Source organism: Oryctolagus cuniculus, chromosome 15, assembly GCF_051225735.1.
Source record: "Oryctolagus cuniculus isolate XC-2025 breed Fujian yellow rabbit chromosome 15, ASM5122573v1, whole genome shotgun sequence".
In the NCBI taxonomy this organism is placed as follows: Eukaryota; Metazoa; Chordata; class Mammalia; order Lagomorpha; family Leporidae; genus Oryctolagus; species Oryctolagus cuniculus.
Window position 1 is genome coordinate 59681055 of NC_142881.1, and position 26172 is coordinate 59707226.

At 41.9% G+C, this 26172-nt stretch overlaps 1 protein-coding gene across 7 annotated transcripts in view; it reads right to left on the reverse strand.

Moving 5' to 3' along the window:
• The window catches only part of HERC4 (HECT and RLD domain containing E3 ubiquitin protein ligase 4), a 153174-nt gene that overhangs the window by 79774 nt on the left and 47228 nt on the right, over positions 1-26172 (reverse strand). For all 7 annotated transcript variants that reach the window (XR_011382418.2, XR_011382419.2, XM_002718459.6 and 4 more), the window contains 4 exons: positions 25953-26029; positions 20102-20323; positions 18965-19056; positions 571-701 (listed from right to left, as the gene is read on the reverse strand). Coding sequence is in view for 5 of the 7 variants with exons in the window: in XM_002718459.6 (XP_002718505.1) it covers positions 571-701; positions 18965-19056; positions 20102-20323; positions 25953-26029 (522 nt within the window). In the remaining 2 variants the exon portion in view is untranslated. The remainder of the gene's footprint in view (positions 1-570; positions 702-18964; positions 19057-20101; positions 20324-25952; positions 26030-26172) is intronic.

The window sequence follows — 26172 nt, forward strand, 5'->3', positions numbered from 1 at the left end:
CCTCTCAGAGGGTACATTAGCACCTAGCAGGTCTCAGGAGCAGAGGGGGGACTCCAACCCAGGCACACTGCTATGGGATACAGATGTACCAAGCAGCTTAAGTGCTGCAACAAACATCTGCTAAAGATAACATTAATCTAAGTGGTCAAAACTTAAATGGTCCAGAAAGGCACTACATTTTCTACTTAAAAGCCTTCCAAATTTAATTGTCCCAAATGTGAAGTTCAATTGCAAAGAATCCTATTTACTCTCAAGAACCAGGAATCAGGTAGCATACCAATTAAACTTTCACCACTGACTAATTCTGCCGTAATTTCAACAGTGAAACCCAATAAATATAAGCTTACATACACATACCAACATTCTGCTTCGGATAAATGTGTTTCAAGGAAGGAATTAAAATAACCAGTATGAAAGATGTTTTTCTGTTACTATGACTCCTCTATAGCAAATTAGGCCACCTGGGGGAAAATGTTTTACCTTACATTATTATAACCCTATAATTCATTAAACAATCCCTAAATATTGTGGTATGGAGACCAAAATACTCTTTTATGCAAAATAACTTACCTTCCACAAGCAATCTGAGTGACAATGCTTCCCATAAGTTCAAAAACTTTCCTTGGATTTATCTCATGACTGGTAGAGTTATGACCCAACTGACCATACCCTCCAGCTCCAAAGGTAAATACTCCTCCTTCCTAAAAAAGAAGAAAAAAAATTTATAATAAAGTCTGATAAAAAGAAAATAACTTATCTTCATAAAAATAAGTTAACATTTAATATGGCCTCAAATTCTTTTTCTCCTTAATTGTCTTCAAAATTTACCACAAAGAGGATAGCTGGCTCTTTCAAGAGGTAAAATGTCTTAAAAACTAAGAGAATTACAGGTCGCAGGCTAAATGTCTTAATATGTATTTTAAGAATTTAATGACGTTTCACCATTAAAATATTTGAAATTATCAGTAAAGAAACACTAATAATTCCTTATTTGAACTGTCTCTCACTATTATTTATACTGTCTTGAATTCTATGTACATATCTGTAAAATTTCACAAAACCTAAAAAGGCATTATCTTTAGTTTTCAAGTTAGTTAATGCTTTCAACATGAAAGCTCTGCAAAAAAAAAAAAGTAGTAACCAGAAAGCACAATTATAATAATTTTAGCATATGACTGCTCTAATATAGTCCTCAAAAATTACAAAAATCCACAATTAGGGGACTAGTGTGGTGTCACAGGTTAAGTGGCCACCAGCGATGTCAGCACCCCCTGTGGGTGGCAAGTGTGTCTTGGCTGCTCTGCTTCCAATCCAGCTCCCTCCTAATGACTTGGGAAAATCAGAGGAAAATGGGCCAAGTATTTGGGCCCCTGTCACCCATGTAGGAGACCTGGATGAAGCTCTTGGCTTTGGCCTGGCGCAGCCCTGGCTGTTGCAGCCATTTGAAGAGAACCAGTGGACAGAAGATCTCTCTCTCCTCTCTCTCTCTCTGTAACTCTGACTTCCAAATAAATATTTTAAAAAATTTTTTTTAAAAATACAAAACTGGGTGCCAGTGCCGTAGCATAGTAGGTAAAGCCAGCACTGTAGGTGCCCAAAGGGCACCAGTTCAAGTCCTGGCTGCTCCACTTCTGATCCAGCTCTCCGCTATGGCCTGGGAAAGCAGTAGAAGATGACCAAAGTCCTTGGGCCCCTGCCCCCATGTGGGAGATCCAGAAGAAGTTCCTGGCTCCTGGCTTCGGACTGGTGCAGCACCAGCCATTGCAGCCATCTGGGGAGTGAATCAGCGGATAGAAGACCTCTCTGTCTCTATCTGCCTCTCTAACTCTGCCTTTCAAATAAATAAATCTTTAAAAAAAAAAAAAAAAAAAACTGGATAAGACTCATAACTTAACACAATCACAATTAGTATTTTTCAGTTAAACTGTTTTCATAAATGTAGCTATATATGCAATTTTTTTTTTTTTTTTTGACAGGCAGAGTGGACAGTGAGAGAGAGAGAGACAGAGAGAGAAAGGTCTTCCTTTGCCGTTGGTTCACCCTCCAATGGCCGCCGCTGCAGCCGGCGCACCGCGCTGATCCTGGCAGGAGCCAGGAGCCAGGTGCTTTTCCTGGTCTCCCATGGGGTGCAGGGCCCAAGCACCTGGGCCATCCTCCACTGCACTCCCTGGCCATAGCAGAGAGCTGGCCTGGAAGAGGGGCAACCGGGACAGAATCCGGCGCCCCAACCGGGACTAGAACCCGGTGTGCCGGCGCCGCAAGGTGGAGGATTAGCCTAGTGAGCCGCGGCGCCGGCTCTATATATGCAATTTTATATCCTGTTTTCATAAGAGCCTAACTATAAGGAAATTGTTCTCTGAAAATTTTTAAACAAATTCATAAAGTACAAAAATTATAATAAACCATTATATAAGTATCATTCACTTTTTTTTTTTTTTTTTTTTTGGACAGGCAGAGTTAAACAGTGAGAGAGAGACAGAGAGAAAGGTCTTCCTTTTCCATTGGTTCACCCCCAAAATGGCCACTACGGCCGGTGCGCACCAATCGGAAGGCAGGAGCCAGGTGCTTCTCCTGGTCTCCCATGCAGGTGCAGGGCCCAAGGACTTGGGCATCCTCCACTGCCTTCCTGGGTCACAGCAGAGAGCTGGACTGAAGCAGGAGCAACCGGGACAGAATCCGGTGCCCCAACCGGGACTAGAACCCAGTGTGCCGGCGCTGCAGGCAGAGGGTTAGCCAAGTTAGCTGGGGCGCCAGCCCATCATTCACTTTTGAAACCAAAAACAGTCTGGGTGTTGTGCTTCACAGGTGTTTCCCTTCCCTTTTCTGAGATATGGTTAAAGTAAAAAAAAAAAAAAGTGTACTTTACACTGTGCTCAACAAATTGTTTTATTCACAAATTTCTATGTACCCTCTACACCATATACCACTAACAGATAAATACATATAATCACAACACTATTTTCACAACCACAAAATTAAGGCTAAATTCTTAGTATGATCTAATACTCAGGCCATGTTTAAAACTGTCCTGCTGAATTTACTGCATCACTGTCACAAAGAATGTATCTTCTTGGTGATGTTAAAAACAAATGGGTCGAAGTATGTCAGTCGAATCCATCCCCATTAGGCTTAATGTACTCTGCCTAGACCCAGTATTTTTATCAGGGAGTGAAAATGGTGATTTTCTAAATTTTGTAATTTCTTCTAGGTATATTAGTTCCAATTCTTTTGTAAAGAACACTGAAACTCTAAAATACAATGTTCAAATGAAAAACAGGCTTACTGCTTGATTCTTTCTCATTAATTATCAGCTTTTTGGAAAAAAGTTGTCATTCTACCAACTTCCAAAGGTAAGCAATGAATTTTGCCTGAACTGGTATCAGGAGAATGGAAGATCATTATAAACTCATGGAATTTCATGTATCTGATATATTTCCCTTTTTTGCTGTCACCATTTCTCTTTAGTATCCACTAAAAGTGCCTCCTACTTGTCTCGACTGGACCCCAATATCTGTGCTTTTTTTTTTTTGGACAGGCGAAATTAGTGAGAGAGAGAGAGAGAGAGACAGAGACAGAGAGAAAGGCCTTCCTTTTTCCGTTGGTTCACTCCCCAAATGGCTGCCACGGCCGGCGCTGTGCTGATCTGAAGCCAGGAGCCAGGTGCTTCCTCCTGGTCTCCCATGCGGGTGCAGGGCCCAAGCACTTGGGCCATCCTCCACTGCAGTCCCGGGCCACAGCAGAGAGCTGGACTGGAAGAGGAGCAACCGGGACAGAATCTGGCGTCCCAACAGGGACTAGAACCCCGGGTGCCAGCACTGCAGGAGGAGGATTAGCCAAGTGAGCCGTGGCACCGGCCTGCTTTTTTGTAGTATGAAATACGTAAGGGTGTTCTTAAACATTTTTTTTTGCCCCAGATCATGGAGCCAGACTCTTTTCTAAGAAGTCCTGCTTCCTTCTGATTGAGAATGTTTACCAAACAAAAGATGCTTACTACTTCTAGAACTTTTCAGTGGCCGTAACAAAAAACATACTGTTAGAAGAAGAAAAATAAATCAAAGTCATATTAATATTTGTGATTCACAGTAAAGTACAAAGGGTTTAAAAATTCCTACAGTTTTCTACCTATGTCTTTCTCCTAAGCTGAAAAAAAGTCATAGTTTCAAATGATAACAAAATAACATTTCTTTAACATTGTATGTATTATACAAGCATACTTCAAAATGTTCATGGAAAAAACAGAATTAGGGGGACCTGCGCCATGGCATAGTGGGCTAAAGACTCCACCTGTGCTGCCAGCATCCCATATAGGCACTGGTTCTTTCCCGACTGCTCCTCTTCCAATCCAGTTCTTTGCTATGGCCCAGGAAAGCGGCAGAAAATGGCCCAAGTGCTTGGGCCCCTGCACCCACGTGCGAGACCTGGAAGAAGCTCCTGGCTTGGGGTTGGCCCAGCTCTGGCAGTTGCAGCCCTTTGGGGAGTGAACTAATGAATGGAAGACCTTTCTCTCTGTCTCTCCCTTTCTCTGTCCGTAAATCTCCCTCTCAAATAAATAAATAGGGGCCGGCGCGGTGACATAGCAGGTTAAAGCCCTAGCCTGAAGCGCCGGCATCCCATATGGGTGCCAGTTCTAGTCCCAGCTGCTCCACTTTCTATCCGCTCTCCGCTATGGCCTGGGAAAGCAGTAGATGGCCCAAGTCCTTGGGCCCCGGCTCCTGGCTTCGGACCGGCGCAACTCCAGCCGTTGCAGCCATCTGGGGAGTGAACCAACAGATGGAAGACCTCTCTCTCTGTCTCTACCTCTCTAACTCTTTAAATAAATAAAATAAAATATTAAAAAAAAAACAATTTTTAAAAATAGAATCAGAGATGTTTATTTTGGTCTAAAAATTTTGAAGTTCACACATCCAAAGGATCTTCAAAAAGTTCACAGAAAAACGTCATAAAAAGAACTATGAATGAATTTTAATTTAATCATCAAAATGAACTTTTAATTCCATTGTCCTGTGAATTTTTTCCTTTTTTAAAGATTTATTTATTGAATTTGAAAGTCAGAATGAGAGGGAGGCAGGGGAGGGAGGGAGGCAGGGGAGGGAGGAAGGCAGAGGACAGAGGGAAGGAGGGAAAGAGACATCTTCCATCTGCTAGATCACTCCCCAGATGGCTTAAATGGCCAGGGCTGCCAGGAGCTTCATCCAGGTCTCCCACTCAGGTGCTGCTTTTTCTACTTACCTAGGCACATTAGCAGGGAGCTGGATCAGAAGTGGAACAGCTGGGACTCAAACCAGCACTTATATGGGATGCCAACACTGCAGACAGGAACTTAACCAGCTGTGCCAGGGCATCAATTTCGCTCCCCTACACACACCTTTTTTTTTTTTTTTTCCCCAAGATTTATTTACTTATTTGAATGGCAAAATGACAGGGAGAGAGGGAGGGAGGGAGGGAGAGAGGGGAATGGGACCAGGGAGATGGGTAGGAAGGCAAAGAGGTGGAACAGACAATGGTGGGAGGAAAAAGGGGAAAAAGATAGGGAATATTTTCCCTCCACTGTTCACTCTCCAAATATTCACAACAGCCAGGGCTAGGACAAGCCAAAGCCAAGAACCAGGAACTCCATACTGGTTTCCCACCTAGGTGGCAGTAACCCACTTGAGTCATGATCTGTTGCCTCCTAGGGTGGGGACTGGCAGGAAGGTGGAGAAGCAGAGGCTCGACTGGATTCCAGGTGCTCTGATATGGAAGTGTCCCAAGCTCCAGCTTACTATGCCACAATACTATCCCCCCATGAACCTTTAGAAGCACTCTCAGGTGTAAACAATATTGATTTTACTAACAATAAGAAGACAGAATGCAGTTTAAAATTTCTTTGTGCTTTTAGTTTATCCTTTAATGTATTTATCACTAGTGGTTCTCAGTGAAATACTGCATTTTAAAAATCACCTAAAATAATTCTTTGTGCAATTGTGCTACTAACTTGCCATTTGTTTTCTTTTTATCCTGAGACAGAGACAGACAGGTACAGAGATCTCATGTCCATTTGTTCACTCCCCAAATACCCACAATGACCAGGGCCAAGCCAGGAGTTTTACATGAGTGGCAGGATCCCAACTACTTGAGCCATCATACAAGGAGCCAGAGTCTGGACTTGAAATCAGGTACTTGGGAGGAAATGCAGCAATATGGAGGAGTAGGGAGGGAACTTACTGCTCTAGTCCAGGAGAAGATAGTTTAAAAAAAGCTGAGATAGTGTAGTCTCAGGGAAGAGTTAGGGAAAAAACGGCAGAGGAAACTCTACTGAAATTAGAGGGATGCGGTGGACCTACGTGGAGAGCGTGGACACCCACGGCAGAGGACTCCAACAGCCAAGAGCCTATGCACCAGCACTGGAAAGTGAGGTGAGACAAGACTGCAGTAGTCTGAGCCACTGGCAAAAAAGGGGCAGGAAGAGCCTAGAGGTACTGAGGCTTGAAGCCCATGGGGGAAAGTGTACCAAACTAGAGAGAAAAAAAATAAAAAAGGAGAGTATGCACACGTTTCTCTCTCTCTGATCACCTCACGAAGGTGTACAAGTTGACAGAGCAGGCGCCATTTTGGACATACACTAACAGACATGCCAGCTCCTGTCTGCACCTGGCAATCATCCGAGCGGAGATTCTTGACTCTGATAGGGAGAAATAACAGGTGCGAGGATATTGTGACTGTGTGAAGCTTCTGAACTGGGACTGTGGGGGGAAAAAAAAAACTGAGGGTGTGTGGGAGAACTCACGGTGTGGCTGGGACTTTGAGCAGTTTCAGTGGAGATGCCACAAGCTCAGGGGTTCCTGGTTACCTGGTGAGACATTGCTGAGGAATCTGAACTTATACTGAGGACTACACAGATCCTTTGTGTGGTTCTTGGGACACAGCAAACGAATATTATACCCACTGGAGCTAGCACTCATGCACTGGGCTCCATTGAGAAGAGCCCAGCTGAGCAGAATATACTTCCCTTCTGATTAAAAAAAAAAAAAAGAGAGAGAGAGAGAGAGATTTAACACATCAACCCTGTGTGTGTCACCTTAGGCAAGCCCTTAAATCTGGAGAACTGAATAGAGCTCTCTGGCCACACCCACTGCAAGCCTCTAGTGATTTACTGAAAGCTGACGTCCACTTATCTACAGAGTTACATAGTACAATGATAAAAGCTGCCACAGCAGGGAAAAAAATAAAAAAGAAGAAACCAACGAGTATCTCCACAAATGCCGAAAAACAAACCCAACAATTCAAGAAACAAGAATAATGAAGACAACATGACACTCCCAAAGAACACGCCTCAATAATAGATTATGAAGACGATAAGATAGAAGAAATGGAAGAAATGGAACTCAAAAAATTGATCGTAAGATTACATATAAGTAACCAAAAGGAAATGCACGAACTACTGAAATCCATGCAGGATGTGAAAAAAAATCTCTCCCATGAAATTTAACTTATAAGGAGGAATAAAAATGAAATGAAGAATTCAATAGAACATGAAATTGAGATATTAAAGAGAAATCAAAATGAAAAGAAGGATGCGGCGCCGGCACACCGGGTTCGAGTCCCGGTTGGGGCGCCGGATTCTGTCCCGGTTGCCCCTCTTCCAGGCCAGCTCTCTGCTATGGCCAGGGAGTGCAGTGGAGGATGGCCCAGGTGCTTGGGCCCTGCACCCCATGGGAGACCAGGAAAAGCACCTGGCTCCTGGCTCCTGCCAGGATCAGCGCGGTGCGCCGGCTGCAGCGGCGGCCATTGGAGGGTGAACCAACGGCAAAAAGGAAGACCTTTCTCTCTCTGTCTCTCTCTCTCACTGTCCACTCTGCCTGTCAAAAAAAAAAAAAAAAAAAAAAAAAAAAAGAAAAGAAGGATTCAATAGAACAAATAAAAATGCAATGGAGAGCATTAAATAGATTCAGTGAGGCAGAAGAGGGAATATCAGACATAGAAGACAGAGCACAGGAGGTATAAGGTCAAACCAAAAATGAGAGGAGGAAATCAGAAATCCATAGAACACTGTTGGGAATCTAGATGATACTATTAAAAAAAAAACCAACATTCGAGTTCTAAGAGTTCCTGAAGGCATGGAGAGATAGAAAGGATTAGAAGACATTTTGAGTGAAATACCAGCAGAAAACTTCCCAGGTTTGGAGAAAGAAAGAGACGTCCAAGTACAGGAAGCGCACAGAACTCCCAATACACATGACCAGGAAAGATCCTCACCACGACACATTGCAATCAAACTCACCACAGTAAAACATAAAGAGAAGATTCTAAAATGTGCACGAGAGAAATGTCAGATTACTTTCAGAGGATCACCAATTAGACTCACATTGCACTTCTCATCAGAAACCCTGAAGGCTAGGAGAGAATGACGAGACATAGCCCAAGTCCTAAGAGAAAAAAACTGTCATCCCAGAATATTATACCCTGTGAATGAAGATGAAATGAAGACCTTTCATAACAAACAGAAACTGAAAGAATTTGTCACCACGCATCCAGCTGTACCAAAGATACTTGAGGATATGTAGCACACAGAAACAATGAAACAAGGTCATCAATAAGAAAGAAGGTAAAGGAAGAAAATCTCTCAGTAAAAGGTCAAAGGAAGTTCTAAGTAAAAATTAGGAATATCCTTGGAAAAATGGCAGGGCAGTCATTACTTATCAATATTCACATTGAATGTAAATGCCCTCAAGTACCCAGTTAAAACACACAGACTGGCTGAATGGATTAAAAACCCAAACTCATCTATTTGCTGCCTACAAGAAACACATCTTTACAACAAAGGTGCATGCAGACTGAAAGTGAAAGGTTGGAAAAAGACATTCCATGCCAACAGAAACCAAAAAAGAGCTGCCGTAGCCTTCTTAATATCAGAGAAAATAGACTTTAACACAAAAACTATTAAAATGAGACAAAGAAGGGAAGGGCACTATATAATGATTAAGGGATCAATTCAATAGGAAAATGTGACTATTACAAAAGATTATGCACCTAATTAAAGGCCAACTGACTATTTAAAGGGAATGTTAAGGGATTTAAAGGGAGATTTAGACTCCAATACAATAGTATTGAGGGACTTCAATATTACACATTCAGCAATAGACAGATCAAACAGGCAGAAAATCAACAAGGAAACAGCATATTTATAATTGCCACTATAGACCAAATGGACCTAACAGATATCTACAGAACTTTTCACCCTATAGTTGCAGAATATACTTTATTCTCAGCAGTGCATGGAACTTTCTCTAGGATTGACCAGATACCAAGCCATAAAGCAAGTCTCAGCAAATTCATAAAAATCAAAATCATACCATGCATCTTCTCAGACTACAATGGAATGAAGCTGGAAATGAATAATTCAGGAATTTATAGAGCATATGCAAACACAGGGAGAATGAAAAACATGCTCCTGAATGAACAGTAATGAACAGGTCAAAGAGAAAATGAAAAGAAAAATGAAAAACTTTCTGGAATCAAATGAAGATAACAACACAACATATCAAAATTATGGGATACGGCAAAAGCTGGGTTAGGATGAAAGTTTATAGCAATAGGTGCTTACATCAAGAAATTGGAAAAGCACCAAATAAATGAGCTATCAATGCATCTCAAGGATCTGGAAAAACTACAGCAAACAAAACCCAAAACTAGAAAAGAAAAGAATTAAAACTAGATAAGAAATCAACAAAATTGAATCCAAAAACAAACATTACAAAGGATCAGCAAAACAAAGAGCTGATTTCTTGAAAAAATAAAACAAAATTGACACAGCACTGGCCCAACTCACCAAAAAAAGGAGAGGGAAGAACCAAATCAATAACATTAGAGATGAAAAAGGGAATATAACAACAGACACCATAGAAGTAAAAAGTCATCAGAAATTACTACAGAGTTGTATACCAACAAACTGGGAAACCCAGAAGAAATGGATAGATTCCTAGACACATACAACCTACCTATATTGAACCATGAAGACACAGAAAACCTAAACAGACCCATAACCAAGACAAAAATTGCATCACTAATAAAGGCCCTCCTAACAAAGAAAAGCCCAGGACCAGATGACTCCACTGCTGATTTCTACCAGACATTTAAAGAAGAACTAACTCCAATTCTTCTTAAATTATTCAAAACAACTGAAAGAGAGGGATCCTTCCAAATTCTTTAACGAAGCCAGCATCACCCTAATTCCTAAACCTGAAAAAGAAGCAACAGAGAAAGAGAATTACAGATCAATTTCTCTGATGAACACAGATGCAAAAATCCTCAACAAAATTCTAGCCAATAGAATCCAACAACACATCAGAAAGATCATCCACTCAGACCAAGTGGGTTTATCCCTGGCATGCAGGGATGGTTCAACATTTGCAAATCAATGTTATACATCTCGTTAACAAACTGCAGAACAAAAAACATATGATTATCTCAACAGATGCAGAGAAAGCATTTGATAAAATACAACATAGTTTCATGATGAAAACTCTAAGCAAACTGGGTATAGAAGGAACATTCCTCAACACAATCAAGGCAATTTATGACAAACCCATGGCCAACATCATGTTGAATGGGGAAAAGTTAGAAGCATTCTCACTGAGATCTGGTACCAGACAGGGATTCCCATTCACATCATTGCTATTCAGTGTATTCCTGGAAGCTGTAGCCAGAGCCATTAGGCCAAGAAAAAAGAAATCAAAGAATGACAACTTGGGAAGGAAGAAGTTCAACTATCCCTCTTTACAGACGATATGATTCTTTATTTAGGGGATGCAGAGAACTCCACTAAGAGAAAAATGGAACTCACTGAAGAGTTTGCTAAAGTAGCAGGAAATAGAATCAATACACAAAATTCAACAGCTTTTGTATACACAGAAAATGCCATGGCTGAGAAAGAACTTCTAAGATCAATCCCAATCACATTAGCTACAAAAAAAAAAAATCAAATACCTTGGAATAAACCAAGGATGTCAAAGATCTCTACGATGAGAACTGCAAAACTCTGAAGAAATAGAAGATGCCAAAAAAAAAAAAAAAAAGGAAAAATCTTCCATGTTCATGGACAGGAAGAATCAGTATCATCAAAATATCCATTCTTCCAAAAACAATTTACAGCTTCAATGAAATACCAAAATACCAAAGACATAATTGTCAGATCTGGAAAAAATGATGTTGAAACTCATATGGAGGCACAAGAGACCTCAAAGAGCTAAAGCAATCTTATGCAACAAAAACAGAGCCGGAGGCATCACAATACCAGATTTCAAGACATACTACAGGGCAGTTATAATCAACAGCCTGGTACTGGTACAAAAACAAATGGATAGACCAATGGAACAAAATGGAAATACCAGAAGTCAATCCAAACATATACAACTAACTTATATTTGAACAAGGAGCTAAAACCAATTCCTGCAACAAGGACAGTCTATTCAAAAACTGGTGCTGGGAAAACTGGATTGCCACATGCAGAAGCATGAAGCAGGACGCCTACCCTACACTTTACACAAAAATCCACTCAACATGGATTACAGATCCAAATCTAGGACCCGACGCCTTCAAATTATTAGAGGACATCTAAGAAACCCTGAAAGACAGTGGGGAAGGCAAAGACTTCTTGGAAAAGACCCCAGAGGCACAGGCAGCAAAAGCCAAAATTAACTGCTGGGATTACATCAAAGTGAGAAGTTTCTGTACGACAAAGAAACAGAAAAGTGAAGAGGCAAGCGAAAGAGTGGGATAAAATATTTGCAAATGATGCAACTGATAAAAGATTAATAACCAGAATCTACAAAGAGATCAAGAAACTCCACAACAACAAAACAAACAACCCACTTAAGAGTGGGGCCAAGGACCTAAACAGACATATTTTCAAGAGAGGAAATCCAAACATTCAAAAGACTTATGAAAAAAATATTCAGGATCACTAGCCATCAGGGAAATGCAAACCAAAAGCACAATGAGGTCTCACCTCACCCTGGTTAGAATCTTACATACAGAAATCAACAAATAACAAATGCTGGCCAGGATATAGGGGGAAAAGGTAACCTAATCCATTGTTGGTAGAAATGCAAACTGGTAAAGCCACTGTGGAAGACAGTTTGAAGATACCTCAGAAATCTGAATATAGTCCTATCATATGACCCAGTCATCCCACTCCTTGAAATTATCCCAAGGGAAATAAATTGGCAAACAAAAGAGCTATCTGCACCTCCATGTTTATTGCAGCTCAATTCATAATAGCTAAGAAATAGAATGAACCTAAATGCCCATCAACGGAAGAATTGATAAAGAAATTATGGGATAAGTACTCTATGGAATACTACACGGCATTAAATAATGAATCCGGTCATTTGCAACAAAATGGAGGAATCTGGAAAACATCAAACTGAGTAAAATAAGTCCCAAAGGGACAAATATGTTCTCCCTGATCTGTGACAGCTAACTGAGCACCTAAAAGGAAACCTGTAGAAGTGAAACTGACACTAGGAGAAGCAATGACTTGATCAGCCCTTTCTGACTGTTCAGGAACTGCTTGCTATTTTATTCTTTTTAGTTTTTTCTTTTTCTACTTAATATCATTGGTTGAACTCTTAACAGAGAATTATTCTTAGGTGTTTATATCCAATTGAAAATTGATCCCTGTTAATAATAAAGAGGGGGGTGATAGAGCTGGCGCTGTGGTATAGGTTAATCCTCCGCCTGCAGTGCCGGAATTCAAGTCCCGGCTGTTCCTCTTCCAATCCAGTTCTCTGCTGTGGCCTGGGAATGCAGTAGAAGACTGCCCAACTCCTTGGGCTCCTGCACCCCCATGGGAGACCAGGAAGAACCTCACTCCTGGCCTCTGACGGCATAGCTCTGATTGTTGCAGCCATTTCGGAAGTGAACCAACGGACAGAAGACCTTTCTCTGTCTTTCTCTGTCTCTCCCTCTCACTGTCTGTAACTCTACTTCTCAAATAAATGAATAAAATCTTAAAAAAAAAAATAAAGTGTTGTAATAAGATTGGGAGATGTACAGTTTGGCACACTTTTCCTCTGACTTACCCCTGAGAGTGAGGCTAAACACTTGCCATGACACTCCAAATCCCATTAAGTTGGCAGGTACCAATGCCATCTTACAAGTTAAAGTGATCAGCTTAACGTCATCACTGATCATAAAGATAGGATTAAGGGGATCACATAAATAAGACTAAGTGTCCACTAATAATAATTGATAGAATTAAAAAGGAGAGAGCAATCCAACATGGGAAGCAGGACACATAGCAGATTCACAGAATGACAAATGCCCTAACCAGCACTCTGACCTCGGAATCAACCCTTAAGGCATTCAGATCTGGTTAAAAAGCCCATGAGAGGCCAGCGTCGCGTCTCAATAGGCTAATCCTCCACCTAGCGGCGCCAGCACACCGGGTTCTAGTCCCAGTCGGGGCGCCAGATTCTGTCCCGGTTGCCCCCCTTCAGGGCCAGCTCTGCTGTGGCCAAGGAGTGAAGTGGAGGATGGCCCAAGTACTTGGGCCCTGCACCCCATGGGAGACCAGGAGAAGTACCTGGCTCCTGCCTTTGGATCAGCGCGGTGTGCCGGCCGCAACGCGCCTGCCGTGGCGGCCACTGGAGGGTGAACAAACGGCAAAAGGAAGACCTTTCTCTCTGTCTCTCTCTCTCACTGTCCACTCTGTCACCAAAAAAAAAAAAAAAAAAAAAAAAAAGCCCATGAGAGCATTCCAGGCATGGAAAGCGAAGACACTGTGGCAAAAATTGACCTACATCAAAGATCTCTGTGAATGAGATCCTGGTGGAAAGAAGGGGCCCATCAAAGAAGGAAGTACCTTTCTCTGAAGGGAGGAGAGAACTTCCACTTTGATTATGGCTCTGTCTAAATAATGTCGGAGTTTCTGGACTCAAGAGGCTTCCAATAGCCTTGGCAGCTCATGTCAAGAACCTCAGGTGATCACTGACATCATACATGAGAGTGTCAATTGTTAAATCAACAACAGGAGTCACTGTGCACTTACTCCCCATGTAGGTCCTCTGTCCTTAATGAGTTGTACTATGAGAATTAACAGTAAAACTTATCTTCAAACAGTACTTTATACTTTGTGTGTCTGTGTAGGTGCAAACTGTTGAAATCTTTCCTTAGAGTTGATCTTCTGTATATAAAAATAATTAAAAATGAATCTTGCCGGCGCCACGGCTCACTAGGCTAATCCTCCACCTTGCGGCGCCGGAACACCGGGTTCTAGTCCCGGTCAGGGCGCCGGATTCTGTCCCGGTTGCCCCCCTTCCAGGCCAGTTCTCTGCTGTGGCCAGGGAGTACAGTGGAGGATGGCCCAAGTGCTTGGGCCCTGCACCCCATGGGAGACCAGGAGAAGTACCTGGCTCCTGCCATCGGATCAGCGCAGTGCACCGGCAGCAGCGTGCTGGCCGCGGCGGCCACTGAAGGGTGAACCAACGGCAAAAGGAAGACCTTTCTCTCTGTCTCTCTCTCTCACTGTCCACTCTGTCAAAAAAAAAAAAAAAAAAAAAAAAGAATCTTAGCAATTTGATGGGAGAGGGAGCAGGTGGTGGGACGAGAGTGGGGGTGGGAGGGCGGGTATAGAGGGAAGAACCACTGTATTCCTAAAGCTGTTATCTATGAAATTTGTACTTATTGAATAAAAGCAAAAAAAAGAGAAAGAAATCAGGTGTTTGGAAGTGGGACACGGGCAAGTCAGTCTGAACCACTTAACTCACCTCCTGTTTCTAATGTTTATGAGTCTGTGTCTGCATATGTGTATAGATTTTCTAATGGGTTTTACACAAAGAATATGTTTCACAAAGCACACCTAATCTGCTTCAAAGAAATATTTTCAGAAAAGCAAAAGGTATATGGATATGGATTATATTCTAACTTAAAAGAAAATATCTTATTTTTAAAATCTGATCTTTATAAAAGGAGCCGGCGGTATGGCCTAGTGGGTAAAGCCACTTCGTTCAGTGCTAGCATCCCATAAGAACTCCCATTGAAGTCCTGGCTGCTCCAGTTCCATTCCAGCTCTCTAAGGCCTGGGAAAGCAGTAGAAGATGGTCCAAGTTCTTGGGCACCTGTACCCGCATGGAGACTTGGAGGAAGCTCCTGGCTCTTGGCTTTGGATCTGTGCAGCTCTGGCCATTACAGCCAATTGGCGAGTGAGCCAGATAATGGAAGACCTCTCCTTTTCTCTCTTTGACTCTCCTTCTCTGTGTAACTCTTTCAAATAAACAAATAAATCTTAAAAAAAAAAAAAAAACTGCACGCTATCTGATTGAGGTAGGTGTTGGATCAGCACACGTGCAACATGGGCACCCCATATGAGCACCTGTTTGAGTCCTAGCTGCTCCACTTCCAATGCAGCTCTCTGCTAATGGCCTGGAAATGCAGCAGAGCATGGGGTACGTGCTTGGGCCCCTGCCATCTAAGTGAGAGACCAGGATAAAGGTGCTGGCTCCTGGCTTGGACCTGGCCCAGCCCCAGCCATTGTGGTCATTTGAGGAGTCAATCAGCAGACAGAGGATCGATCTCTCTTTCAAATAAACAAAGTGGTTGTTTTGTTTTGTTTTTTTTTTTGTTTTTTTTTTTTTGGACAGGCAGAGTGGACAGTGAGAGAGACAGACAGAGAGAAAGGTCTTCCTTTTTGCCGTTGGTTCACCCTCCAACGGCCGCTGCGCCTGGTGCGCTGCGGCCAGCGCACCGCACTGATCCGAAGGCAGGAGCCAGGTACTTATCCTGGTCTCCCATGGGGTGCAGGGCCCAAGCAATTGGGCCATCCTCCACTGCAGTCCCGGGCCACAGCAGAGAACTGGACTGGAAGAGGAGCAACCAGGACAGAATCCGGTGCCCCGACCGAGACTAGAACCTGGTGTGCCGGCGCCACAGGCAGAGGATTAGTCTAGTGAGCCTCGGCGCCGGACAACAAATTGTTTTCTAAAAAACACCATCTGATTTTATTAAAACCAATGTACACCAAAAAATCCAGCTATCAATTATTCTCAGCTACAGTCTTCTGAGAGGAGTACAAACAATATAATCAGCATCTAAAAAAGCCAATATACTAATCTGATGACATTAAGATGAGAATCTAAGGGTGGTTATCTGGCTAGTGGTAAAGACATGGGTCAAGATAGTCATGTCCCATACTAGAATGCCTGGTTTCGATACCCACTAATGCAGACTTGGGAAGTAGTACTGAAGGTTCAAAAAGTAATAGGTTCCATGTGAGACCTGGATTGAGTTTCTGGCCCCTGGCTCCAGGTGACCCAGCCTCTTGCCATGCGAGTCATCTGGAGAATGAACAACAGATGGGAACCAGCACACTCTATCTCTCCCTGTGTGTGTCTCTCTTTGCCTCATAAATAAAAATATATTTTAAAAATTAAGATTTTGAGCTGGCGCCACAGCTCACTAGGCTAATCCTCCACCTAGCAGCGCCAGCACACCAGTTTCTAGTCCCGGTCGGGGTGCCGGATTCTGTCTCGGTTGCCCCTCTTCCAGGCCAGCTCTCTGCTGTGGCCAGGGAGTGCAGTGGAGGATGGCCCAATTGCTTGGGCCCTGCACCCCATGGGAGACCAGGATAAGTACCTGGCTCCTGCCATCAGATCAGTGCGGTGCGCCGGCCACAGCGGCCATTGGAGGGTGAACCAATGGCAAAAGGAAGACCTTTCTCTCTGTCTCTCTCTCTCTCTCACTGTCCACTCTGCCTGTCAAAAAATTTAAAAAATTAAAAAAAAAATTAAGATTTTTTATTTTCTTTTTTTTACTTAATACCACTGGTTGAACTCTCTACTTAACACAGAATTCTTCATAGGTGTTTAAATCCAACTGAAAATGGATCCCAGTAAAAAATAAGAGAATAGAGAGGAAGGAGATACACAGTTCAGCACATATTCCCACAGACTTACCATTAACAGTAAAGTTAAAAACTTGCCATGGGACTCCAAATCCCTTTAAGCTGGGTGGTACTAATGCCATCTTACATGTTAAAGTGATCATTTTAAGTGTGTAACTGATCATACAGATTGGAATAAGTTTCAAAGGGATCACATAAATAAGATCAAGTGTCTGCTAATAACAATAGACGGAATTAAAAAGGAGCAAACAATCCAACATGGGAAGCAGGACACATAGCAGACCCATAGAATGACAAACACCTTAAACAGCACTCTGACCTCAGAATCAGCCCTTAAGGCATTCCGATCTGGCTAAAAAGCCCATAAGATCATTTCAGGCATGGAGGGCCAAGACACTGTGGCAAAAAATAATCTACATAAAGGATGTCTGTGAATGAGATCTTAGTGGAAAGAAGGGGCCCATCAAAGAAGGAGGTATTTTTCTCTGAAGGGAGGAGAGAACTTCCACTTTGATTATGGCCCTATCTGAATAATGTCACAGTTTGCGGACTCAAAAGGCTTCCATAGCCTTGGCAGCTCATGTTAAGAGCCTCAGGTGATCACTGACATCATAAATAAGAGTGTCAATTCTTAAACCGACAACAGGAGTCACTGCACACTTACTCCCCATGTAAGTCCCTGTCTTTAATGAGTTGTACTAAGAGAATTAACAGTAAAACTAGTATTCAAACAGTACTTTATACTTTGTGTGTCTGTGTAGGTACAAATTGTTGAAATCTTTACTTAGTATAGACTTGATCTTCTATATATAATTAAAAATGAATCTGAATTAAGAATGGGATGGGAGAGGGAATAGGAGGTGGGAGGGTAGGTATAGAGGAAAGAACCACTGTATTCCTAAAACTGCATCAATGAAATTTATATTTATTAAATAAAAGCAAAAAAAAAAACAAATTTTAAAAATAAAAAATTAAGATGAGTAATTATTTAAAAGGCTGAATTTGAAAAGCATTGTTAGTCTTTCTATCAAGAAAGTAGTTGATCATAGAAAATTAGATATCATACAGAATATTTTTCTATTTTGAAACAGTTTTTACTATTATTTCTACATAGCCTTATTTTTTCAAATACTTACTACTGAAGAAAATGACTAAAATTTGTAACTTGCCATTATTTAATAAGACTTTAGTAATCACATTTATAATGTGAATGTTAAAATCAATAAAATATAGTAATAATAGCAGGTATAGTAAAATTTCTTTACTAAAAAGGCAAGGAGTATAAAATATTTAAAATGTATATTTTATAACAGGTTATGTTTTTATAAATGCCTTGAGTTCATCACTAAATCTCACAATGACTAAAAATAATTCTTGTCCTGCTAAACTTCCCAACATGGGAATAAGAGTTCAGAATTTTAAAAGTACAATTATAAGGGCTGGCGCCAAGGCTCACTTTGTTAATCCTCCACCTTGCGGCGCAGGCATCCCATATAGGTGCCAGGTTCTAGTCCCGGCTGCTCCTCTTCCAGTCCAGCTCTCTGCTGCGGCCCAGGAGGGCAGAGGAGAATGGCCCAATGGGAGACCAGGAAGAAGCACCTGGCTCCTGGCTTCAGATTGGCACAGCGCCAGCCGTAGTGGCCATTTGGGGAGTGAACCAGCGGAAGGAAGACATTTCTCTCTGTCTCTTTCTCTCTCTCTCTATCTATATCTCTACCTGTCAAATTAAAAAAAAAAAAAGCACAATTATAAACTCAAATTACTCAAAGCTATGTAACATAAATGAGATCTAGGCATAATGGCAAGCCTGATGAATCAAAATGGGAATGTTATTAAAAATATAAGTGGTATTTCATATGAAGCTAAGACACTCAATATATAACATAATATGACAATTCACATTACATATAAAGGTGAAAATTAAGTTAAATTATTTTCAAGAGTAAATAGTAATGTAGGGATTTTTTCCAAATTATTTTTCAAACAGCAATAACATTATAAAGCTTTAATGTAAATATGAAAACATTTACTAATTATCAAATAACCATTATAGGTAATAATAACAAAGTTTTAGAAGTACAATACCTTGGTGAGTGCAGCAGTATGGTCTTCTCCACAACAAATATAAACTATTTTCTGAGATCTTAGTGACTTTAGTAAATTAGGAACATATCTATCTGAAAATTCCAACAAGAGACATTAACAGTATTTTTTTAATTAAAACTCTTCTAAAATCTGTTTCCTCTATGGCTTCCTAAGCTCAGTAGGCAGCAGTAACTAAAATTGTCACTCATTAGTTTTTTTGGCTCACGCCTAAGTTGGGTTTCCAGGCCTACCTATCAAACTATTGTAATAAAGGAGAAAGTAAAGAAGAGTTAAGTTTTAACAGTCTAAATGCCAATCTGCACAGGACCCATCAATTAAGGAATTTCAAATCTAACTGCTTCTAATTTTCCCTATATTCACATCATTCTTCTGACTCTGTGATTATTATTACGCTCACAGATCCTACTTAAAAGTCTAAAATTTATACTTTCTGGTATTTTGTGGCAGAGGAGACACATATTATCCTAACACACCACTGGCAGTTTTCTTACATGAAAAAAAATTCTTTCATTCTTTCTGAGAATCAGTTGTTACTAGATAAACAATTCACTTTTGTCTGTTGTAGTCACTGCAATTATGTTCAACTTTACAAAATGAGTTTTTATAGGTCTAATATTGGCATTCAACCTAACATAATTATAAAAAATAAATTTCAAGATGCCAATGTTTCAAGTAGTCATAAATCTTTAAAATTCAAAATGTTATTTTCAAGACTCTAACATCACTCTTAGAACAACCAAAGATTAGTTTAACATATGACATCATTTAAATATTTCCCTGAAAAAAATCAAATCAATTAATGCTTCAAAACTTGCTTAGAATAGTTTCACAGCTTTTTTTTTTTTCCACCCACGGATGGTAGCCAATAATGGAACAACACTAGTTACCAATTTTAAAGATACTCAGATTATCTTTTAATGAATACCCAACAATAAAGATTTTGTCCACCATCCCTTAAAATCTGATCAGCAAATTAAATTTTTAAATTAACATCTCATCACCACCTCTCTACCAACAAAGCTATGGGTGTATCTCTGATACAGAAGGATAACTAACACATCTCAAATATCACCCCTTTTTAAAATACATTTTGAACTATAAATAATGAGAACCTACCATTTTCATCATTAAGACCCAGTTGACCAAATTTGTTGCGTCCCCATCCAAAGATAGCTCCAGAAAGAGTGAGTACAAAACTATGGGCTCCTCCTGCAGCAACTTGCATGAAAGGGATTCCGAGCAAAGACTTAATCAGCTGAGGTGAAGTTTGCTTTTTACAGTCAATGCCTAAACCCAACTGGCCATATTTATTCTGTCCCCAACAGAAGACTTCACTTGCTGTAAAACAAAAATCATAAAATTAACTATTTTTCTCACACACACAAAAAATTATTTGATGATCTATTCTGGGAGATTCTTCCTCTCACTACATGAAAAAAGACTCTGCTTGGCAATTAAGTGTACTTTTTTTTTTTGGACAGGCAGAGTTAGACAGTGAGAAAGAGAGACAGAGAGAAAGGTCTTCCTTCCATTGGTTCACCCCCCAAATGGCCACCACGGCCGGCGCTCCAATGATCCAAAGTCAGGAGCCAGGTGCTTCCTCCTGGTCTCCCATGCGGATGCAGGGCCCAAGCACTTGAGCCATCCTCCACTGCCTTCCTGGGCCACAGCAGAGAGCTGGACTGGAAAAGGAGCAACTGGGACAGAATCCGGCACCCCAACTAGGACTAGAACCCAGGGTGCCGGCACCACAGGCAGAGGACTAGCCAAGTGAGCTGCATCACCAGCCAAGTGTACTTCTTAAATGGAAACAACAGCTAGAAAAACACTCTGTACTACCACATTTTAAGTTTGACTACACTGATGAATGAGTGAGTCACATAACTACAGGTAACCCACAATTCCATATTCTATAATTACTCCTAAGAGACACGTATCCAAGCTGGAGGCTTAAGCTATTAACTGTATGTTGAGCACATTCAAAATTGTATCACTAGGCCATACTTCTCTTCAATAAACTCACAAAACTCAGTTTACGTGGTATCTACATATAGCTATTACAAAGGCAATTCAAATTCAGCATACACAGAAGTGAAATCATAATACCTAGCCTACCTACCATATCTGGACCTCTTTCTAGTGTTCCTCATTTTGGTAAATGGCATTCAGTACCACAAGTCATAAGTCCATGGAGTCATAATTAATAGATCCCTCTCCCCTTACCTCATATGCATCCAATCACCAAATTATATATACAATTTTCTTTCAAAAGCAAAGACAAATCAATTCATTCGTCACTATCTTACTGGTTGCCATAATAGTTCCCCCTGTCACTTCTGCTTCTTACTGCCACTCTTTTGCAACTCCAGACATCTTCATCTTTTTACTTACTCTTATTAAATCAACTGGCATTAAACTAGTAACAAATATTTTTTAAGAATTCATACTACGGGCCAGCGCCACAGTTCACTAGGCTAATCCTCCACCTGCAACACCGGCACCCCGGGTTCTAGTCCCAGTTGGGGCGCCGGATTCTGTCCCAGTTGCTCCTCTTCCAGTTCAGCTCTCTGCTGTGGCCCGGGAGTGCAGTGGAGGATGGCCCAAGTCTTTGGGCCCTGCACCCACATGAGAGACCAGGAGGAAACACCTGGCTCCTGGCTTCGGACAGGCGCAGCGCACCAGCTGTAACACACTGGCCGTAACACACCGGCCATACCGGCCACTTGGGGGGTGAACCAATGGAAAAAGGAAGACCTTTCTGTCTCTCTAACTCTGCCTGTCAAAAAAAAAAAAAAAAAAAATAGAATTCATACTACAAAATAATACATTTAAAAGTAAGCTTTGGGGCTGCCACTGTGGCACAGCACGTTAAGCCAACATTTCCAACAATGGCATCCCATTTTAGAGTGCTAGTTCAAGTCCTGGCTGCCCTGCTTTGGACCCAACGCCCTGCTAACCTACCTGCGAAACCAGTGGATAATAGCCCCAAAATTTAGGCCTCTTTTACCCGCATGGACACCCTGATGGAGTTCTAGGCTCCTGCCTTCAACCTGGACCAACCTCAGCCATTTGAAGAGTGAATCAGCAAATGGAAGATATCTCTGTCTCTCTCCTTCAATCTGTTATTCTGCCTTTCAGATAAATAAATAAATCTTTAAAGCAAACAAAAAAAACAGCAACCTTCCCAGGGGTGGGCATTTAACATAGCAGCTATGATGCCTGTGTCTGCCATAGGAGTTCCTGCATTTAAACCAGGCTTCGGATTCCAATTCCAGTTTACTGTCAGGGCAGACCCTAGGAAATAGCAGATAATGGCTCCTGCTACCAGCTGCAGGAATTAGGGGAATAAAACAACAAAAGGAGTGTCGCTCCCCCTCTTCGTGGAGGAACGACACAGGACCCTGCGCTGTTCTTTCGTCTGCTCGGCCCTCCCCGGGTTTGCTGCTGGTTCTTCCCGGGTTGGCTACTATCCCTTCCACCTCCGTGGAAGGGCAGTTCCCCCTGGCCACATTCCCCACTTCCGCAGGGGAGCGGCACACCGCCGGCCGGCTCTCTGGGGGCTGCACAGGTGTTCCTTCAGCTAGATGTTCCCCATAGATGTTCCCGGTGAATGCCGTCTCTCTCCTCCTTTATAGTCCTCCTCCGCCAATCCCAACTCGGCTGCCCACACGCCGAGTACGCTGCTCTCCTCCAATCAGGAGCAAGTCCTACAGTTTATTGGTTGAACTGGAGGCAGCTGTGTAGAAGCTGTTTACTTCTCTCCCAGCGCCATATTGTGGGAGAGCAGATGCATAGAATAAGTCTTAATTCCAGTAACTCAGTCCAGTCCGGATTGCTCCCCACAAAGGAGCTCACTCTTTCTTTCAAATAAAAAACAAAATAAATAAATTTTTGCTTTTAATTTAAAAAGCTCCCTTCCAAAAACAAATTCACGGTTCTTCCAAGAGGCAACCACTCTTTACATATATATATATATATATATTACATACATATGTATATAATTTGAAAGGCAGTGTTACAGAGAGAGCGGGGTAGAGATAGAGAGATCTTTCATCCACTGGTTCGCTCCCCAAGTGGTCACAATGGCTGGGACTGAGCTAGACCAAAGCCAGGAGCCAGGAGCTTCATTCAGGTCTCCCACATGCATGCAGGGGCCCAGACAGTTGAGCCATCTTCCACTACTTTCCTAGGTGCATTAGAAGGAAGCTGGATTGGAAGTACAGCAGCCAGGAATCAAAGCAGCACCTATATGGGATGCCAGCCTAGCAGGTGGCAGTACAACCCACTACACCACAGCACCAGCACCCATGTTCTAAATTCTATCAATTCGAATTCTTACAACTTTTTACTTTTACTTTTACCCAAACAGTATGTATCTGGGGAGCAGGCATTTGTTTGGCTTGTGGTTAAGACACCTGTGTCCCGCACTAGAATGCCTGAGTTTAACTACCAGCTCCAGTTCCTAACTCCAGCTTTTCGCCAATGCAGACCAGGGAGGCACCAGTGATGGCTCAAGTAACTGGGTTCCTGTCACCTGTGTGGGAGACCTGGATTGTATTCCTGGCTCCTGGTTCTGACCTCAGTCCAATCATAGCTATTAGGGGCATTTAGGGAATGAACCAGCAGATGTGAGCTCATTCACTCTGTGTATTTGTGTATTTTTTTCTGTGTGTGTGTGTCCCTCTCAAATTGTACTTTTTTCTGCTTTAAGCTAGTTAGTTATTTGAACATCTGCCTCTTCTATTAAACTGTATGGTCCCTAAAACTGTCTCTTAATTTATCTGTCTCCTCCACAGTTCTAGCCTAGTGTTTTAGTCATAGTAGGCCTCACTTAACACTTACTGAAATAAAATAATAGTTATAATGGAGTCATTGAAACATTATCTTAATGGTAAAAACAAATACATGGCATGTTCCTTACTAACCCATGTTTTAATCTTTAGCTGACGTCTGAGAAAGTTAAATCAGTAAGAGATAAAATGCAAGCAAAGCCAGCGCCACGGCTCACTAGGCTAATCCTCCGCCTTGCGGCACCGGCACACCGGGTTCTAGTCCCGGCCAGGGTGCCAGATTCTGTCTCGGTTGCCCCTCTTCCAGGCCAGCTCTCTGCTGTGGCCAAGGAGTGCAGTAGAGGATGGCCCAAGTGCTTGGGCCCTGCACCCCATGGGAGACCAGGATAAGCACCTGGCTCCTGCCTTCGGATCAGCGTGGTGTGCCGGCCGCAGCGTGCTGGCCACGGTGGCCATTGGAGGGTGAACCAACAGCAAAAGGAAGACCTTTCTCTCTGTCTCTCTCTCTCACTGTCCACTCTGCCTGTCCAAAAAAAAAAAAAAAAAAAAAAATGCAAGCAAAGCTAATTTCATATTAATTTCATATTAAGCCACCTACTGTCTTTTTTTTTTTTTTTTAAGATTTATTTATTTACTTGAAAGAGTTATACAGAGAGAGAAGTCTTCCATCCGCTGGTTCACTCCCTAAATCTGAGCCAATCCAAAGCCAGGAGCCAGGAGCTTCTTCTGGCTCTCCCACGTGGGTGCAGGAGCCCGAAGACTTAGGCCATCTTCTACTGCTTTCCCAGGCCATAGCAGAAAGCTGGATTGGAAGAGGAACAGCCGGGACTCAAACGGTGCCCATATGGGATACTGGCACTGCAAGTGGCGGCTTTACCCACTACGCTACATCACAACACCAGCCCCCTAGCCACCTATTGTTTTATTCCTAAGTTTATCTGTAAGATTAAATGAGACTGAGGAAGCAATCTTCCTCACATATGAAGGAACACCTTTTAACTGTTAAGTGAAAAATGAGATGGAAAAATTAACTTTATGTGTATATAATAAACAAAAATGACACCACTCACAACAGAAAAATCAAATATCTAGGGAAAAAAATCTAACAGATGACATGTAAATGTCTCCATATGAAACAAAATTCTAATGAGAAAAATCAAAAGGAGACTTAAATAAATGGAGAGCTAAACCATGTTCAGCAATTAAAATACTCAGGTAAGGCATTTACCATAGTGATTAGGGAGCTGCTTGGAATGCCCACATACCATACTGGAATGCCTAGGTTCAAGTCCCAGCTCTATTTCTAATTCCACCTTTCTGCTAACGTGTACCTGGAAGAACGGCAGGTGATGACTCCTGCAACCCACATGGGAGACCTGGACTGAATTCCTGTCTTTTGACTTCAGCCCAGCCCAGGTATAGCTGTGGTGAGCATCTGAGGAGTCGATCAGTGCTTGGGAGATTTTTTTTTTCCTCTCTCTCAAATGAAGAAAACAAAATTTTAAATCAGAGTGTAATAATTCAAAGACTTGCTACTGGTAGAAGATTTTCCACACATATTTAGACAAGGCAATCCCAAATCAAATCCCAGAAGTTTATTTGTATGTATGTGAAAACTGAGAAGCTAATTCTACAATTTATATGGAAATAAAAACGATAAAAATCATACAGCATAGGGGCAAGTGTTGTAGCACAGTGAGTAAAGACCACCCATGTGGGCACCACAGCTCAAGTCCCAGCTGCACCACTTCTGATCAAGTTCCCTGCCAATGACCTAGGAAAGCAGCAGAAGACGGCCCAATTACTTGAGTCCCTGCCACCTTTGTGGTAGACCTGGAAGAGGCTCCTGGATCCTGGCTTTGGCATGGCCCAGCCCTGGGTATTACAGTCATTTGGCAAGTGAATGAGCAGATGAGAGATCTATCTCTCTGTCTCTGTAACTCTGACTTTCAAATAAATAAAGAAGAGAAAGAAGAAGAACCAGGACAATCTTGGAAAAAGAACCATAAAGTTAGAGGATTTTCTGCTCAATTAAAGTACTAAGTTGTAAAACTGAAGAAGAAAGCGGAAGAGAGGGTAGGGGAGGGGAGGGGAGGGGAGAGGGGAGAGGGGAGAGGGGAGAGGGGAGGGGAGGGGAGGGGAGGGGAGGGGAGGGGAGGGGAGGGGAGAGGACTTACCTTTAGAAAGTGCAAGTGAATGATAATAACCGCAAGCAACTTGTACGATCTGGATATCTGACAAACTTTTAATGTTCCTAGAAAATGAGGAGAGCAAGATCAGTTGATTCCATTTAAAAATGGATTTTGATTGCTACTTATTTATTCTATTTACTGACCACCTACTATGCTCAAGTCGTTTTCTACTAACATAGCAGGTAATGTTATCTTTTTCCACATA